At 38.6% G+C, this 17708-nt stretch overlaps 1 protein-coding gene across 1 annotated transcript in view; it reads right to left on the bottom strand.

Moving 5' to 3' along the window:
- The window catches only part of LRMDA (leucine rich melanocyte differentiation associated), a 645209-nt gene that overhangs the window by 225295 nt on the left and 402206 nt on the right, over positions 1–17708 (bottom strand). The window contains exon 6 of the mRNA XM_056815370.1: positions 7607–7691. Within this exon, the coding sequence (XP_056671348.1) occupies positions 7607–7691 (85 nt within the window). The remainder of the gene's footprint in view (positions 1–7606; positions 7692–17708) is intronic.

Here is a 17708-nt window from a genome sequence, read left to right as displayed (position 1 = left end):
AGTTACCATAGCTCACAATGAAAATAAATTATGGTTTTACAATTCAGATATCTTAACTCTCTTACCAGTTCTCTTCAAAGTAGAGAGTAACAACTCTACATCTCAGAAAGTCAAAGAACTTATAAGTTTTACAATATTGCAGAGAGGTCACACCGTGGGATAGAATAATGGTTGTGTGAAACATTTAAAAATGTTTCTCCCATCTAGCATGTTGGGTAGATTTTTTAATGTATTGGAAAGCACTGGGAACAGGATGAATCAATTCACTTGTAAATACTGTCTCCAGGCTAACTTTTGCCTGCCAAGTATCAAATGCTGTAAGAAGGTATCACTTGATGAAATGTTGATATTATTAGTATGATTGACAGCACTTACTCCATTTCTATTAATTGGCATTTGCTGTTTCTCAATGTGCTCTCCGTGTAAAAGGTCTACTTTGTTAGAAGAAAAACTTTTATAAGAGACCTTGGCTTTGGCATCAATATTTGACACTTCAGAGGCTACATGATTCTTATGCTAAGCAATTTGAAATAGTTTTATTAATTTAAGTGTTGAAAAGATTTGTCATTCACAGGTTCCAACCTGGGAACCAAAAAACAAATCTCCAAATTGCTGTGATCATGATAATTGTATCCTATCCTGCCTACTTCCTAGGAAAAATCAACCCAATTTGCCACCATATATAGTATTCCATTACTGTCAATGGCTCATGGCCAACCATACTATCAGATCCTAAGCATAGAACAAGAATTTGAAACCTGGTGATATAATAAATAATGAAGATTATCATGCCATATTAGAGCATGAGGCTTAGGCTGGATATGGAGGACACCAAGAAGAGGGAATAATTAGAATGGGAATGTGAGGAAGACAAGGAAGGATGGGCAATGGAGTCAAAACATGATGGAAAGCTAACACAAACTTGGAGGAGAAAAATGGCATTAAATAGCAAAAAATCCATTTGTACATCTAAAGGCCATGGAGAAATGAAATTTTCTGCTCCATGAGATGTGACCTGGCATGATGCCCCATTAACGATAAGCCAATATATATTTGCTATGGCTTCCTCATTCCTTGTAAAAAATTGGGAACTAAATTCTAAACTGTGGTACTCAAGCTGATGATTTTTGTAAGCCTACATAAGTAGAGAGGTAGCTTTGAAAGGTCACCTATGTGACCATAGACAAATCACTTAAACTCTGTTCTCAGTTCCTCCTCTTGCAAAATGGGATGAGAATGGGAGGCACTGTTAGAGCAGATGACCCCCATGAAACTATGAGAGAACTATCCTTTATTTTGTGATGCAAATTTTGTGGTGGTGGTGGTCATTTCCATTTGCTGGCTCTTGATCAGAAGCCAATTCATCCTACTGAGTTGTTCCTCAGCAAACCTGGGAAGTTGGTGCACCTCCATTGGGACACTCCTTTGCTTGACTTTCTGTACCTTCCTTTTTTCAATTTTCTGTCTCTCTTGATATCAGCAGCTTGGTAGGGCCTGATTGTGTCAAGCAGAGACCAACATAGGACATGAACCAATCTCTTGTCAAAATATTCTTAGCTTGATTTTCCCCCTATTTAGGATCTTTTTCATGTACATTTGCTAGTTCATTTGTATCTCCCAGTCTCTAAATATTGGTGTCCCTGGTGGTTTTGTCCAGAGACCTTAGATGGCCTCAGATATCCTATTCAGCTCTTATTCTCATGTCCCATGGTCCCTCTTCTCAAGGAACACTTTTCTGGCAGAAAACTGATCCACTCCTTTATATTCATATGATAAGCAGTTAGTATTAGTTCAGTCTTAAATTACACTCTACAAAGAATTATTACAGATGTGTTTTTCCGTTATTTCATGGCTTACTGCATCACTCTTCTCTTTTTGGCTCTTGGACTTGACACTTGGTTCATTCTCTCTCTGTTTCAACTTTAGACTCTCCCATCTATGTGTGCCTTCTGTTTAGACCTCCACTATGCTTTCTCTTTCTCTCTTTTTTATTTTCAAAAACCTTAGAAAGACTGCTTATGCTTCTTTACCAACTTCTCACTTCTTAACTCCTTGAAATCCAGCTTCCCTATCCCACTGCTCAATAGAAAACATGCTCTGAAAAATTGAAAGTGGAGACAGGTAGGTAGCTCAGAGGACAGAGAGCCAGGCCTGGGGATGTCTCATCCTGGGTTCAAATTTGGCCTCAGGCACTTCCTAGCTGTGTGACCATAGACAAGTCACTTAACTCCAATTAATTGTCCTTACTGCTATTCTGTCTTAGAACTGATACACAGTATCAATTCTAAGGCAGAAGAGAAGGATTAAAAAAATAAAGTTAAAGCTATATGTTTCAAAGCAGTTGCTGATTTAATTTGGTAGAAGGAATTTCCTTATTTGAGAATTTCCTATATCAATGAAATCACCAGTCTAGTTCCTATCCCTTTCACTTTCAAAGGTTACCAATAGCTGCTCAATTTAATATTATTTTTTGTTTTTTCAGTTATTAACTTTCATCTTCTCTAAAGTTTCTGATAAACTGATTACCTTGTACTCCTGGATATTTCTTCCTTTTTTTACCTTGATTCTCCCCATATTTGGGGTCTTTTTTCAGATACATTTTCTAGATCATAATCTGTCTCCCACCCTTTAAATGTAGGTGTTCCTGGTGGTTCTATCCAGAGTGGTCTCAGACATCCTACTCAGTTCTTTTCTATAATTGTAAGATTCTATGATTTCTCTTTTCTCTTTACTCACACCCCCTTGGCCATCTAACCAGCTTCTCCAATTTCAATTTTCTTCTCAATGCAGAAGACTCCCAATTCTACAAACATACCCAGATCTCCCCCTTCCAAAAGCAACAAAAAGACCCTATTATTTGACCTTATCATCCCCTCAACTTATCTTCCTATCTTTCTCTACTCTCTCAAGACCAAACTCTGAAAAAAATCTTTACACATGCATGACCACCCGAATTCTCACCTCCCACTCACTTCCCAAACTCCAACAATCTGGCTTTCATTCCTGCTATTTGATTGACTAAAACTGTTCTCCTGAAGGTCCCCAGTGCCTTCTTTTAAGTTATTATTTTTTATACTGAATTTACCAAACACCAAATAAAATGAGCATTATAACAAAGTAGAGTGAATAATAAGGCTTATTCATAAAGTTATAAATATCTCCCTCATGTACATTTTACTTTTCCTTTCTACTACATAAAAAAATTCAATATGTTATATTCAAATATGTCCTGTTTCCTTTTGAACATCAAATTCTTCAGTGACCTTTTGTCTCTTTTTCTTCTTTTTTGACATTATTACTGGTAGTCCTTTTCTTTACCAGTGACTTCTTAATTGCTAAATCCAATGTCTTATTCTCAGTTCTCATTCTTCTCCACCTCTCTGCTATGTTTGCTCCTATTAACTCTCCCTTTCTTCTGGATAAGGATAAGATCTGGATAAGATCTTCCTCTTCTCCTTGGGTGAGCATTAGTGACATTTCTCTGCTATGCTTCTCTTTCTACCTGTGACTGATCCTTCTCAGTGACCTTTGCAGGATTATCTATCCATACACTGTCCCTGATACCTACGTGAGCCTCAGAGCTCTATCCTAGCCCTCTCCTCTTTCAATGATCTCATCAGCTCCCTTGAGTTCAACTACAATCTCTATGGGGATAAATTCCAAATCTACAGAGCCATCATCTCCCTTGAGTGTTAGATACCAATCTTCACCTGCCTATTGAATATCGCTCCCTAGATATCCCATAAGCATCTCAAACTCAACATAGCCAAAAGGAAATTCATCAGCTTTTCCCCTAAACATATTTCTTCTTCCTAACTTCCTTATTTATATTGAAGGAATTATCATTTTTCCAGTGTCCAGATTTTCAAACTGGGGATTCTACTTGAATTCCTTCTTACCAGACAATGAGATCAGTTGCCAAGTCTTGTCAATTCATATGTCAAAACACTTCTAATAAACATCCCCTTCTCTCCAATCATATAGCCACCATCCTAGCTGAGGCCTTTATCACCTCTTGACTAGATTGTTATGATAATCAGAGTCTTCTCCATATATTTCCAGAATATCTCCATACAGATATTCCTAAAAGATGGGTCTAATTTTGTCACCCCTATGCCCAAGAAGCTTCATTGACTCCCAGATAAAATGCAAACTCCTCTGTTTGTCATTTAAAGCCCTTCAAGTTCTGGCTTTAGTCAATTTTCCAGGATCATTATATATTACTCCCCTCCCAGTCATCGATATTCTGGCCTAAAAGACCTATTTGCTTTTCTCAATAGAAGATGTTTCATCTCTTCTTTATGTGCATTTGTATTCCCATGCCTAATATTTTCCTTCCTCCTTTTTGACTCTTGATATTCCTTAGCTTCCTTCAAAACTCATCTCACTCAAACTCACATATCTAGATACATTTCTTTGTTCTCCTGTTAGTGTCATCTTCTTAAATACTTTCAGGCAGTTATCATTTTGCTCTAAACTACTAGAACAGCATCTTCATTGCTCTGCCTAAACTCTGTTCTCTGTGATTTAGCCACCTCCAAAATCAAAATAATCTTCCCAAGGCATTGGTCTGAATATGTCACTTCTTGGCTCAAAAAACTTTAAGGAGATGGTGGATCCCTCTAGCATAAAATATAGGACAAGGGGCCTTTAAGAACCTCCATGATCTGACTCCTACTCTCCTTTCCAGTCTTATGTAACAACCCTTTTGTTAATTTTAATTTTTTCCAGATTACATGTTGATATGATTTTAAATAATAATTTTTTGACATTTTGTGATCCATATTCTCTCCCTCCTTCCTATCCCTACCCCTTCCCCAAGATGGTGATACATGCATTATCATACAATACATATTTCATGTTGTAAAAATTAAATTCATATACAATAACTTAAATATTATATTTTGTAAGATTTATTCATAATCACTAGAAGTAACAAAATAAAAAGGTAACAAAATAAAACCACATGGCATGGCTAATCTGCCTGTTCAAATAGCCTGCTCCACTAAAGTTGTGACCCAGGAAGCAAAGAGTTCTAGCCACAGAAGACCACCCTATTTATTCTCCTATCTAGAGCAGCATGTAATGACAGGAAGTCAACGAGCTACTGGGAAATGTAGTTCAAAGGCACAAGATTTCCAATTACATAATGTTCATACTATGAAAGACAACATGTATAGGAAAGAATATTATTTTTTAATTGTTTATTTGTGTTTATGTTTGGGGTTTTTATTTTATTCGATTACCCACAAAAATGAACAATATGGAAATATGTTTTGCATGATAATACATGTATAACCCAGATCAAATCACTTGCCAACACCAGGAGGGAAGGAAGGGAGGAAAAGAGATAAATTCAATCATATAAATTAGAAAAATTTGCCTGGAAATTTGTTATTACATGTAATTGGTAAAAAAATAACTTTTTTTTTAATTTTTAAAAAGGAAGACACATATTGCTTACATGGAGGAAATGAAGAATGGAATGCTTCAATCTGCAGTTAGACTCCATAGTTCCAGTTATCTTGGGTCTTTGTACTGATGTAACTCTCTTTTATGTGGTTCCTCAAACTTGACCATCTGTCTTGTCCTTCCATTCATCAGCCTCAAATGTGTATCCTCCAGTCTTCCTTCAAAGCTCAGTTTAGGTACCTCCTCTGACATCCTTATTTGCCCTCATTCTCTTCCCCTTCAAATTACCCTGTATTAAAATTATCTTTAGGTTCTTATATGCCTGTATATTCTTTTAATTTAGAGAAATAGAAGCTCCCTGAGGCCAGGACAAGTCTTGTTTTTGCCATCTTTGCATCCCAGCACCTGTCTTGTACATATAGCACGATGGCTTATACATAACAGGCATTAAGGGATTTTAACCAAGGTCATCCTTAACCCCCCAAGAAGTAACTCAACTAGGAGAAATGGGGGATTCTGACAGCAACAAGGCTGACATTTTTGGCCACACCCATCTACTCTCATTCTCTTAATGTCCCATCCTAGTAATATAGAAATATCACATGGCTTTACTAAAACATCATAGAAAAATACAAGTTAACAAGGAGGTAATGAGGTAGAGAGAAAAGATAATTACCTCTAGAGTAAGAAGTCTGAGGTTCAAATCCTGCCTAGGATACTTGCTATCTTTGTGGCTTTGGAAAATTACTTCACCACCATGAGTCTCTGTTTCCTGATGGATAAAATGAGGAGGTTGGACTCTATAGTCCTTGACATCTCTCCTAGTTAGATCTCTTTGATCTGATGATATAAAGAATAAAACCAAGGATTATTGACTTTACAAAAGGATGTAACTAGAGTTGCTTGATACAGCTCCCAGTGCAGGGAGCTTCCTTCATGCCTATACATGTGTAGAAGTCCCATTTAGGCACAACTCTCCATGGATACATCTATTAGATGAATATATATGAATACCCTGAAGGCATAATATGTTCTCACCCCCATCCCATCCCCCTACTTCATGTCAAAGTGAAACTCTCCAGCAGGTTAGGTCTAGCCCCATTTACAGACACCTGGATTTCTGGAAAGCTTCCTCAATTACTTCCTTAAGAATATAAACATGTCACTTGGATAACACCAATAAGGTCTCTTTGAGGGCCAGCCTGACTCCTTGCTTATAGCCTGCACAGTCTCTTCTCACCCCCTGCCAGTCCAACCCTCACCCCCCCCCCCCCCAGCTGAAAATGCAGCTGGGTTGACAGAGTGGGAAAAGCCCAAGACCTGGCTTCCTAGGGTCCCTTGAGATCCCTGGAGATGTTTCCTGTTTTAGGAAATGCTGTTTAGGGTGTGCTGCACCCTCAACTTAAATCTGGACTAAGCCTTTGAAAACATATTTTCACTTAACAGACTCCGTTTAGAAGAGCGGTTGCCATCCCAAGAAAAAATAGGATAAACACATTACCCCCACACATTGCACACTCTCCCAATTTCTCCCCCTGATTGGAACTGCAGAATTTCTCATTCTATGAAGGCAGCTTAGGAAGCAAGGTGCTTTCAAGCTCTGTTTTGGACTGAATCCCACTCCTTTTCAGAAGAAGGGCTCCAGAGGTCAGCAGCAGGAATCTGAAGCTTTGAAGACAGGTGCCATTTTTAAAGTTAGAACAAGTGTCCAAAGAGACACAGAAGCATGTGGAATCCACTCTTAAATGTCAAAAGGCAGAGCAGAATTCCTTTTCATCATAATACAAAGCAGGAATCTTTTAAGATTACAGATTTCAATTGTTGAAACTTCTAAACAATGCTTATCTTTACAAATATTAACAGGTTTCCCGATTTCCCTCAATCACCAGTATTGGATATAATGATCTACTTAGCAAGATTTAAGTATTATAATCTCTTTATTTAAAGAAAAAATCATGAAATGATATTATGGCATGGATTTATTTGCTTTCCCCATAGACTGCCACTAAATCCTGTTTAATATGAGTTGAAATCTGTAGGCTTGACAGGTATGGTTTTCTCATCAACTGCTTGCAAAGCACAGTGTTCCCTCTGAAGTGCCAAAGAAGCGGTAATGAGCATGGAGAGGCACACAGCAAAGTTTATGGCCCTGCCCTTTGGGCTATACAAAGAGATCAAAAGCCAGAGTTCCTACCTTGGTGGCTGGTCAATGGCCGGGAACCAGGAGGCAGAGGTGTATATGGCAGCTGAGGAGAGTCAGGAGCAGCATCCTTGGAGGCCTTGGGAAAAAAAACAAAGGGTGATATTACACAATGTAGCACATAGTGTTTCTTCCATTTGTACCATCTGAAGTACCTAGAACAGTGACTCCCTAACTTTTCTCCAAATGGATCCAGACAGAAAACCAATGGGACCAAAATGATATTAAAATAATCATCAGTTGGGAGTTAGAGATGGATTTGGCATGTCCAGACTTAAAACTTTATTAGAATGATGAACTGTACATGTGGAAGGTCTTTCTGCCAATAAAAAACAAGAAATAGTCTATAATTTATTTGTTTACAAAGTTACCCAGATTGTTATCACTTGCCCACGGTCATACATTGATTCATTTAGTAATCCCTATGTGCTAGGGATTAAAAAATACTCTAAATATACATTAAGAGATTAGATCATAAAAAACACAAGACCACATACATGCAAATATGCATGCATACATATATAGTTCAGCGGTTCCAAAAGGCTCCTCTGCCAGGAAAAAAAAAAGTCCCCAAACCTTTCAAGCTATTGGAAAATACACAGTGAGTGTATCTGACTGATAGAACTTGGACCCAGGTCATCTGTATTCTCAGGCTAGCATTTTATCCATTATATCACACTGCCACGATACCTGCTTTGAAAACTGACAGATCTCATGCACTGCAAGGATTATTCCAGTACAAAGACAGGCTTCGGCCTTTGGGCTACAAGAGGGGTATGTCCCAAGCTACCATCTGCCCTAACTCTCTTTGGCAGGAAGTCAAAATGTCCATGGCAGCATCTTTGTAGCTGGCTATAAGCTTGTAATATTCCAGATATTCTTCCTGGTAGATAGGAAAGGTAAGCAGTACTGCTATTAAATTCATTGTAGCTGCTGCTCAGACAAGGGGATTATCTGGGGCTAGAAATGGCCTTTCCTTTCACCTTGACCTTCTCCTGACTGGAGACCCAGCACCCTCCCCCCCATCCCTGATCCTGAAGTCCTTGTATGCATTTCATCCAGTGTTTGTGGTTAAGAGGTTATCCTGCATGATGCAATGCTTCTGAGCGTCCTTGGCAAACCTTGGGTCATGAACCAATGTTAAGAACCCAAGGATTCAAGACATCTTCCCGGCTGCCATCATAAATAAGAAGGTAGTAAAAAACAAGGCATCATAACATAAATGCCTTCCCTTTGGCTGCCATTGTCTGTAGAAGAAAACTCTAATTTGAATTATATGCCTGGCACATTGTAAGGTGTTAGTAAATACTCCATTGAATATGTTTTACGGATTTATTATAAATTATAAAACTTGTGGCTTTTTCTTTGTGAAATATCTAAATTTAGATATTTATAAGTACTGACATATTTATAAATTTATATAGAGGATATTTAGAGAAGTCACAATAAAAACATGTCTATCATATCATAGATTACATATTAGAACATAATGTTATATTGTTATATTATATATTGATATATTATTATGTTACATCATATATCATATACCATATCAGTCTTCGTAGGAATAAATAGCATGTGTTTCTAAATCCTTCATTGCTTACAAGCTAGATTTTTTTAATGGTTTAATTATCACTTCATTGTTTTCCTTTTTTTTGTTTCTTTTCACATTTATTTTAGCATTAACCTCTTTTTTAGATCTAGTTGTATAACACACACACATGTATATGTATTTATGCATGCATATATCTATATACCTATTTGTGTCCTGCCCTTTCATCCTATACAGTTTATCACTGTTCCCTCTAAGTGTAATTCTTCTAGCTACCCAGGTAATAACACAGTTTTTAAGAGTTACCAATGACCTCTTTTCTTATAGGGATATATATCATTTTAACTCACTGAGTCTCTTTAAAATTTTTTGTTGTTATTGTTTAGTTTTGTTTCTCTTTTTTCCCTCTTTTCTTAATTATCTTTTGATGATTCTCTTGAGTTCTGTACTTGGACATCAAATTTTCTGTTCAGGTCTGGTCTTTTCTTTACAAATTCTTGGAATTCTTCTATTTTGTTGAATGACCATACTTTCCCCTGTAAGAATATAGTCAGTTTTGCTGGGTAGTTGATTCTTGGTTGTAGACCTAGTTCCCTTGCTTTCCGGAATATCATATTCCATGCCTTTCTTTTTTTCAGTGTGGATGCAGCCAGATCCTGCGTTATCCTCACTGTGGTTCTGTGGTATCTGAATGACTTCTTCTTGGCAGCTTGTAATATCTTTTCTTTGGTCTGATAGTTCTTGAATTTGGCTATAACATTCCTGGGTGTTGTCAGTTGGGGATTAAGTACAGGAGGTGATCTGTGGATTCTTTCAAACTCTACTCTTCCCTCTTGTTCTAGGATATTGGGGCAGTTTTCTTGAATAATTGCCTTTAGTATTATGTCCAAGCTTTTTCTTTTGTCATGGTCACTGGTAGACCAATGATTCTTAAATTGTCTCTCCTCGAACGATTTTCTAAATCCTCTGTTTTGTGAATGAGATGCTTCATATTTTCCTCAATTTTTTCATTCTTTTGGTTTCGTTTCATAGTGTCCTGCTGCCTTGTGAGGTCACTTGATTCCAGTTGTTGTATTCTGGTTCTTAAAGACTGGATTTCATCCCTGGCTTTTTGGTCATCCTTTTCATTCTGGTCTGATTTACTTTGGAGGTCATCTTCCATCCTCTTTACCTTGTCTTTCATCTCTTTTGTCTCATCTTTCATCTTCTTTGGCTCATTTTCCAGCTGGTTGATTTTAGCTTTCAAGACACTATTTTCTCATTTCAGTTCAAGTGCCTCTGTTTCCAGATGACTTATCTTAGCTTTTAAGTTCTTTTCCCAATTGTCTTCAGCCTTTCTTAATTGTGTTTTGTGTTCTTTCACAGCCTTTATCCAATTTGCTGGGATTTCTGATTTTTCATTTGCTGATCTCTCCCCCTCTTTTCCTTTTGCTGAATAGAAGCTGTCTATTGTAATTTCTTTCTTCTTTTTCTGTTGTTTGCTCATATTTACTTCTTCTTTGCTCCCCGTATTTGTCTGTGCTCTTGCTCCTCTCATTTTTTTGGTTTTGGGGCTTTCTGTCAGTCTCCCCCCTTGGAGCTTTGTCAGATCTCCCAGTGCAGTCTCTGAGGGAGGAGTGTTGGGGTTGAGTTTCCCTGTCCTCTGGAGGCTTTTGATTGGATTAAAGTCCAGCAGTTAGTGAAGGAAAGTGTTGTAGATTGGGCTTCCCTGAGCTCTGAAGACTTTTGATGGGATTAAGTTCTGCTGGGTTGGGCTGGATGTGCCCTGAGGTCAAAGCCTCCTGAAAGGCTGGAGCCAAATGGAAGGTCTTAGCCATCCAGATTGCCAGCTCTTTGAACTCTCTCCGGCTGCTTCCCCGCCACCTGTATTCGACGCTCTGATCCTGGCACAGCCCTGCCCACAAGGTACACCCTCTAGACCAGCACCTTTGCCCACCCAGACATTCCTACTGCAGCTGGGGGCTCAGCACTCTATGTGGGCGGGGGGGGGAGTGGTCCTGGGACCTTCCTTCTGCCTTCCCCTTAAACCCAAGTGTTGTTGGATTTCAGCTTTTTTTGGGGGGGGCATACCTTTTGAATTGAGTCCAGCAGGAGGGTTCCCCAGCTCTGTCTTGTTGTTAGGTTTGATTTTCAGTCCCCTAGGAGCATTTGGTTTGTGATTGGTAAGGAAGGGTTTTCAGAAGTCTGAACTATTGCTGCTCCTAAGCCGCCATCTTGACTCCTCTGTTTCCTTTTTCTTGGCAAGATTGCTGGATTTTTAAATCAGGGAAGCTCACCAGACAGATCATACCTGTTTCAGGAAGTTCTCTTCAATATGATTCTCATCAGTGTAAGCCTCTTTCTTCAGTTCTAATCATCCATTCAGAAAACCTCCAGCACTAAATCATGTAGAATCCTCCTTACCCAGGAGAGTCTCCTAATTGATAAGCCAAGGAATGAATGCACTTCATTGTTTTCCTTTTGGGATAGAGAATAAAGTATACAAGGCAAGTCGGATCTTTCAATGAAATTACTTAGATACTGGGAATCAAAGAGTAGACCAAGTTAGAAAAGTTATATAGGATAGCAAAGTGGTAAGTGGATAGTGTCAAATCTGGAGTCAGGAAGAACTGAATTCAAATCTGGCCTCAGATACTTACTAGCTGTGACCCTGGACAAGTCAATTAATCCTGTTGGCCTCAGTTTCTTAATCTGTAAAATGAGCTGGAGAAGGAAATGGCAAACTACTCTAATATCTTTGCCAAGAAAACCCCAAATGGGATCATGAAAAATTCGATATGACTGGAAAAGAATGAGCCAGTAAAACTACATCTCCATCTTGATATTGGGGATCTTTGACTTACATATTTTTAATAAGACATGGAAAAAAGATCTCCCATCTCAACTTTAATATCTATAAACAGGGTATACCAATATTACTATTCCCAAGGTATCCATCACTTCCAGAGGCAACCCACTCCACTTTAAAGCGATCTCTAAATGTTAGGAAGAATTTTCCTTTTGCTTATGCCTAAATTGGCCTCTTTACACCTTCTGTCCACTGCTCTGAATTTCTGCCTTTGTTGCCAAGCAGAAAAAATCTATTCTTTGTTCTAATGCCTCCAAATTCTTGGAGACAATTCTCACACCCTACCCTGAAGCCTCCTCTTTTCTAGGTTAAATATTCTTACATGATTCAATCATTCTTCACAAGTCCTTTTACCATCCTGGTCATTTTCCCCTGGACACCATGTATCTATCAATGTCCTTTCTAAAAGGTGGCATTCTAAACTGAACAATAATATTCCATGATAATATGTGGCCTGGCTGAGCTGAAAACAGGAAGACTTACATCTCTTCATTTCTGGAAACTGTAACTCTTTTAATGAAACCTAAGATCACACTGGTTTCGTTTGGCTGCCATGTCTTACTGGTAACAGAGAAGCACCACAGAGTCAGAGATCTCAAGACAGAAAGCATCTTAGAAATCATTAAACCCAAGTCATGCATTTTATAGATGAATAACCTGGGGCTCAGACTTTTCCCAAAGTCACACAAATACTAAAAGGAAGAGACAGAATTTGAACTAGGGTCCTCTAACTCCAATTTCTGCTTCTTGCCATTGTTTCCACTGCCTCCCATGCTGACTCATGTTGGACTTCCAGTCCACTAAAACTACTAAATATGTTTCAGACGAATTCCAATGAAGCTGTGGTGCCAAATTCAAATAGAAATGAGGCAACTAAACCCTACATAAGGTTTATAGACCTCATATTGACTTAGAAAACCACATATTAACATTATTTGTATTTTATTGTATTTTTATTTATTTTGTTAAATTTTTTTCCCAAATAAATCTTAATCTGGTTCAGATTTACTGTTGGGGGCCACCATGCTGGCATTTGGCATAACACCTCTGCAGTAAAGCCAAATTTCTCCCATCTCATAGATGGGACTTTATATTTGTTCTTCTTTCTTATTTACCCTTATTCAATTTTTCTTGGCCTGACATCCTTATTTGTCAAGATCTTTTTTGGCTCCTGACTATTTTGCACTGTGTTTCATATCTCATTCAACTTTGTGTCAATAGCCAATTTAATAAGCATGTTGACATTAACACATCTGTCTAAGAAATGAACAAAAATTCCAAACAGACTTGTCCCAAATCTTGTTCCCTTGGGCCCTTTACTAGATAATCTATTGCAAGTTGACACTGAACAATCAATAACTACTTTTTTGGACTATCTGTTTTACCAGTTTGGAATCCATATAATCATATCCAATCAAGCAAGCATTTATTAGGCATCTACTGTATACTTAGAACTATATTAGGTTCTGAGATAGGAATATAAAGATGAAAACAATCCCTACTTTCAAAAAAATTTGCATCTACTGAAGGAAATGGATATATATGTATATATTTTCTGCACATGGCAATGAACTCTGTTCCCAGCATGGCTGGAGTTAGGGCGTGAAACCTTGCTTCCCTTTGTCTCACTCACCTGAGGTTAAAAACTCCACCTTTACCTTGTCTTAATTTGCAATTATCCAATGGCAATACACTATGTAACTCATCTATATGTATTGAGGCATTATGTGACTTATCAATATGTATTGAGTTCATTTGCGTATCAAAAAGAATAAATTGGGAAGCTGTGGCCAGCTCCTCTCTCCTTGGATGATCTCACAGGTTTGCTCAACACTCTTTCCACCTTTCTCTCTCCTCTCTATCTTTACCTGAGGCCTGGCCTCAGGTATCTCTCTTTCTTTTCCAATGCTAATACCTAGCATTCTCTAATTCTCTCTATTAGTCTCTCTACATTCTCCCAGCTGAACTATATCATCCTCTGACTAGTGCAGTGTTAAATTGGGATCTCTGGATGGAATATAGCCTTTCAGTGACATCCATTGATTGGAGCATGGCTGCAGCTCCAAAATATTAATAATAACTGATTACTGACTCATTATTGACATCTCAAAGGTTGGCTCTTTCACGCCCTTCATGGGATCCAAAACTTCTATCCCTTTTCTATTTTCCTACAATAAGGCTTCCCGCTGGCCAGGAGGCTTTACCTCAGGACTAGAAAAATGAGAGAGAAGAACTTGTAGGTAATGAATAAAGAGAAGTTTAGTTAAATTCTAGAATACAGGAGAAGTAAAGTCCAGTGAGACAGGAAAGGTAGGTTGGGGGGAGGATGGAAAATGATTTGAAAATGGAAACAGAGGAGTTTTAATTTGATCTTAGAAAGACTAGGGAACCATTAGAGTGAGAAGCATGTTGTGGCCAGGTCTATAATTAAGGAAAATCGCTTTTATGGAGAATGGACTGATTTGGTGAGAGACTTGAAGACCAATTACGAGGCCACTGCAATAATGTAGGTAAGAAAATAATGAGGAACTGAAGTAAGATAGTGGCTAGGTGAATAGAGAGAAGAGGTTGGTCATTAAAGTAAAAACAGCAATATTTGGCAACTGACTAGATAGATGGGGTAAGGGAGAATGAGAAATAAACTTACAAATCTTGGGGACCAGTTTATACCTTTCCCTCTTTTCCAAAAGAATAACATGAAGGGCTTGTCAAATAGCATTGCTAAAAACCTAGGTAAAGTTTATCTATAGCATTCCTTTGGATCACTAGTCTAATTTGTCTTTTGAAAAAAAAGGAAATGTGGCTTGTTCTGAAAAACAAGCTTTTAATGACAACTGGTTTTTCTGTTCTTTTGTGTTGTTTTTTTTTCAGTAATTTTCCCTTTGAGTTCTTCTATAATATTGCTGGCGAAGGGTTTCAAGCTTGTGTGCCCAGACTGCAACTTCAAGCTGCCTGTAAGCCCCCTGTATTACCCCAGAGAGAAGAGGGAGAAAGTGCTGACTTTGGGTGGCTGGACAGAGGGGAAGAGAATGAAAAAATGTCTTCTGGCACTGGGGAAAGGGGGAACACAACAGCTCCCCCAGAGCCAACTGGGCACTGTAAAGATTAAAATTTAGGAATATGGGGAGACTGAGGCAGGTAGAAATTAGTTTCTCTCTGCAAGGAGTATTATATTTTTTTAGAGGTTTATTAAAAGTTAAGGATTAAAGAAAATACAGGATAAGAAAATATGTGTCCAGGCCATAGAGAGGCCTAGGCACAACCTCACCTACATTATGAAAAGAGCCACGTCTGCCCCAAAACAGAAGTCCAAGAGACCACCCGCCTACGGGGAAGACCCTTTAAATAAAATTTTGTTCTCGTCCCAGGTGAGAATTCAGTGAGATTAGAGGGCATTCTGGGAGCTAGCAAGGACTCCTGGGGAATGGAGTCCAGAGTTCAAATCTCAATTTTACATTCCCTCCGTTTGATCCTCTGGGAAGAAGTCCTCCCCCAAAGGATCATAAAAACATAATCAACTTAAAGATTACATGTCCCTTCGTGGTCGCCAACTGTAAAGATTAAAATTTAGGAATATGGGGAGACTGAGGCAGGTAGAAATTAGTTTCTCTCTGCAAGGAGTATTATATTTTTTAGAAGTTTATTAAAAGTTAAGGATTAAAGAAAATACAGGATAAGAAAATATGTGTCCAGGCCACAGAGAGGCCTAGGCACAACCTCACCTACATTATGAAAAGAGCCACGTCTGCCCCAAAACAGAAGTCCAAGAGACCTTCGGCCTACGGGGAAGGCCCTTTAAATAAAATTTTGTTCTCGTCCCAGGTGAGAATTCAGTGAGATTAGAGGGCATTCTGGGAGCTAGCAAGGACTCCTGGGGAATGGAGTCCAGAGTTCAAATCTTAATTTTACATTCCCTCCGTTTGATCCTCTGGGAAGAAGTCCTCCCCCAAAGGATCATAAAAACATAATCAACTTAAAGATTACATGTCCCTTCGTGGTCGCCAACTGTAAAGATTAAAATTTAGGAATATGGGGAGACTGAGGCAGGTAGAAATTAGTTTCTCTCTGCAAGGAGTATTATATTTTTTAGAGGTTTATTAAAAGTTAAGGATTAAAGAAAATACAGGATAAGAAAACACGTGTCCAGGCCACAGAGGCCTAGACACAACCTCACCTACATTATGAAAAGAGCCACGTCTGCCCCAAAATGGAAGTCCAAGACACCGCCCGCCTACGGGGAAGACCCTTTAAATAAAATTTTGTTCTTGTCCCAGGTGAGAATTCAGTGAGATTAGAGGGAATTCTGGGAGCTAGCAAGGACTCCTGGGGAATGGAGTCCAGAGTTCAAATCTCAATTTTACAGCACTCATGACAATACTTTGCCAACACTGTTCTATAATTTTGCCAGAAAATCACAGTCAAGTTTAATGACCTATCAATTTTATTCTCTTCTTATTTTCGAAAAACAGAAAAAAATATATTTAACCTTCTCCAAACTCAGATACCAATGTCTTTCCCTTTGATTTTCAAAGATTGGTGAGTGGATCAGCAATCATTTCTACCAATTTTTTTTGAGGATTAAAAATATCAATTCATTTATGTCTAAATAATTAGCTTATCCATGTAGTACTGTGCTTATCTCTGAGTACTGGCTCCTTATTAGCCATTTTTTTCCTTGGGTTCATTCTCAGGACCTGATATGGGAGTCAAACAAGAGATGAATATGTCTTTTATAGTCCATCCACTATACACTGGTTTTTTTCCTTTTTTGACTTTTCACCTTTTCCTGAAAGGAGCTAAAAGAAAAATTCCCATTGTCTTCAATTTAACCCTTTCAACTCTGGAACACCCACCTTAGGGCCAACTCTGTTCTTACTGTTATTTTACATGACCCAATAATCTATAACTGGTTGCAGCCAAACAGCATAATCCACCGCATTCATCATCTTATTACCTGCCTTGTTGCTTGTATATACGCCCTCCTTACTCTCTCTCCCCTTCCTTACTCACTATCCTTGTGATTATCCAAAACAAAACACTTCTCCTGGGCCAGGGTATACAGGGGTTTCAGGGAAGACTAGCACCTCTGGTGGGAGGGTTTGCTGAGCCCATTTTCAGAGCTGTTCATCTACTGGCATACTCCTGGCACCTAGCTCTCACCTGTGACTCCAAGAGGCTATAACATGTATGGCTGCCACACCCCTGTAAACTATCTTGGTAGGTGGATTAAACCAGGTCGAGGGTAACTGACAGGTCTCAAAACTGTCAGTGAACCAGGCTGTCAGTTCCCTCCACAATGCCAGCCCCCTTGAGCCATTGATGAGTTCCTTCACTACCACCGTTACTCACTCCTTCCCACCCATTTTAGTTTTTTTCTCTGTTGTGTCTTTCTTGGTTAGAATGTAAAGAATTCTAGTGAAAGGGATATATCAGAACACAATTTGTTCCAACAGTCATGAAGGTGGTATAAAAGAGTGTTGTGGAATTGTAGACTGGTTAGACATCAAAGAATCCAAGGTCATCTGCTACATCTCAAGCTACCTCCAGTCATCTTTACTTTTGTCTTATCACCAAACTTAGGAAGACTGGAAGAGAGCATGGGACTGACACACTTGGGCAACTTTGCATCACTTAAATCCAATTTATGTATAACTCAAGACATCACCAGTGATATCATTTTGGTCCTCTTTGAATAA

This window comes from Monodelphis domestica, chromosome 1 (genome assembly GCF_027887165.1).
Source record: "Monodelphis domestica isolate mMonDom1 chromosome 1, mMonDom1.pri, whole genome shotgun sequence".
NCBI classification, from domain to species: Eukaryota; Metazoa; Chordata; class Mammalia; order Didelphimorphia; family Didelphidae; genus Monodelphis; species Monodelphis domestica.
The sequence above is the reverse complement of the archived record's forward strand: the minus strand, read 5'-3'. Positions and strand labels throughout refer to the sequence as shown.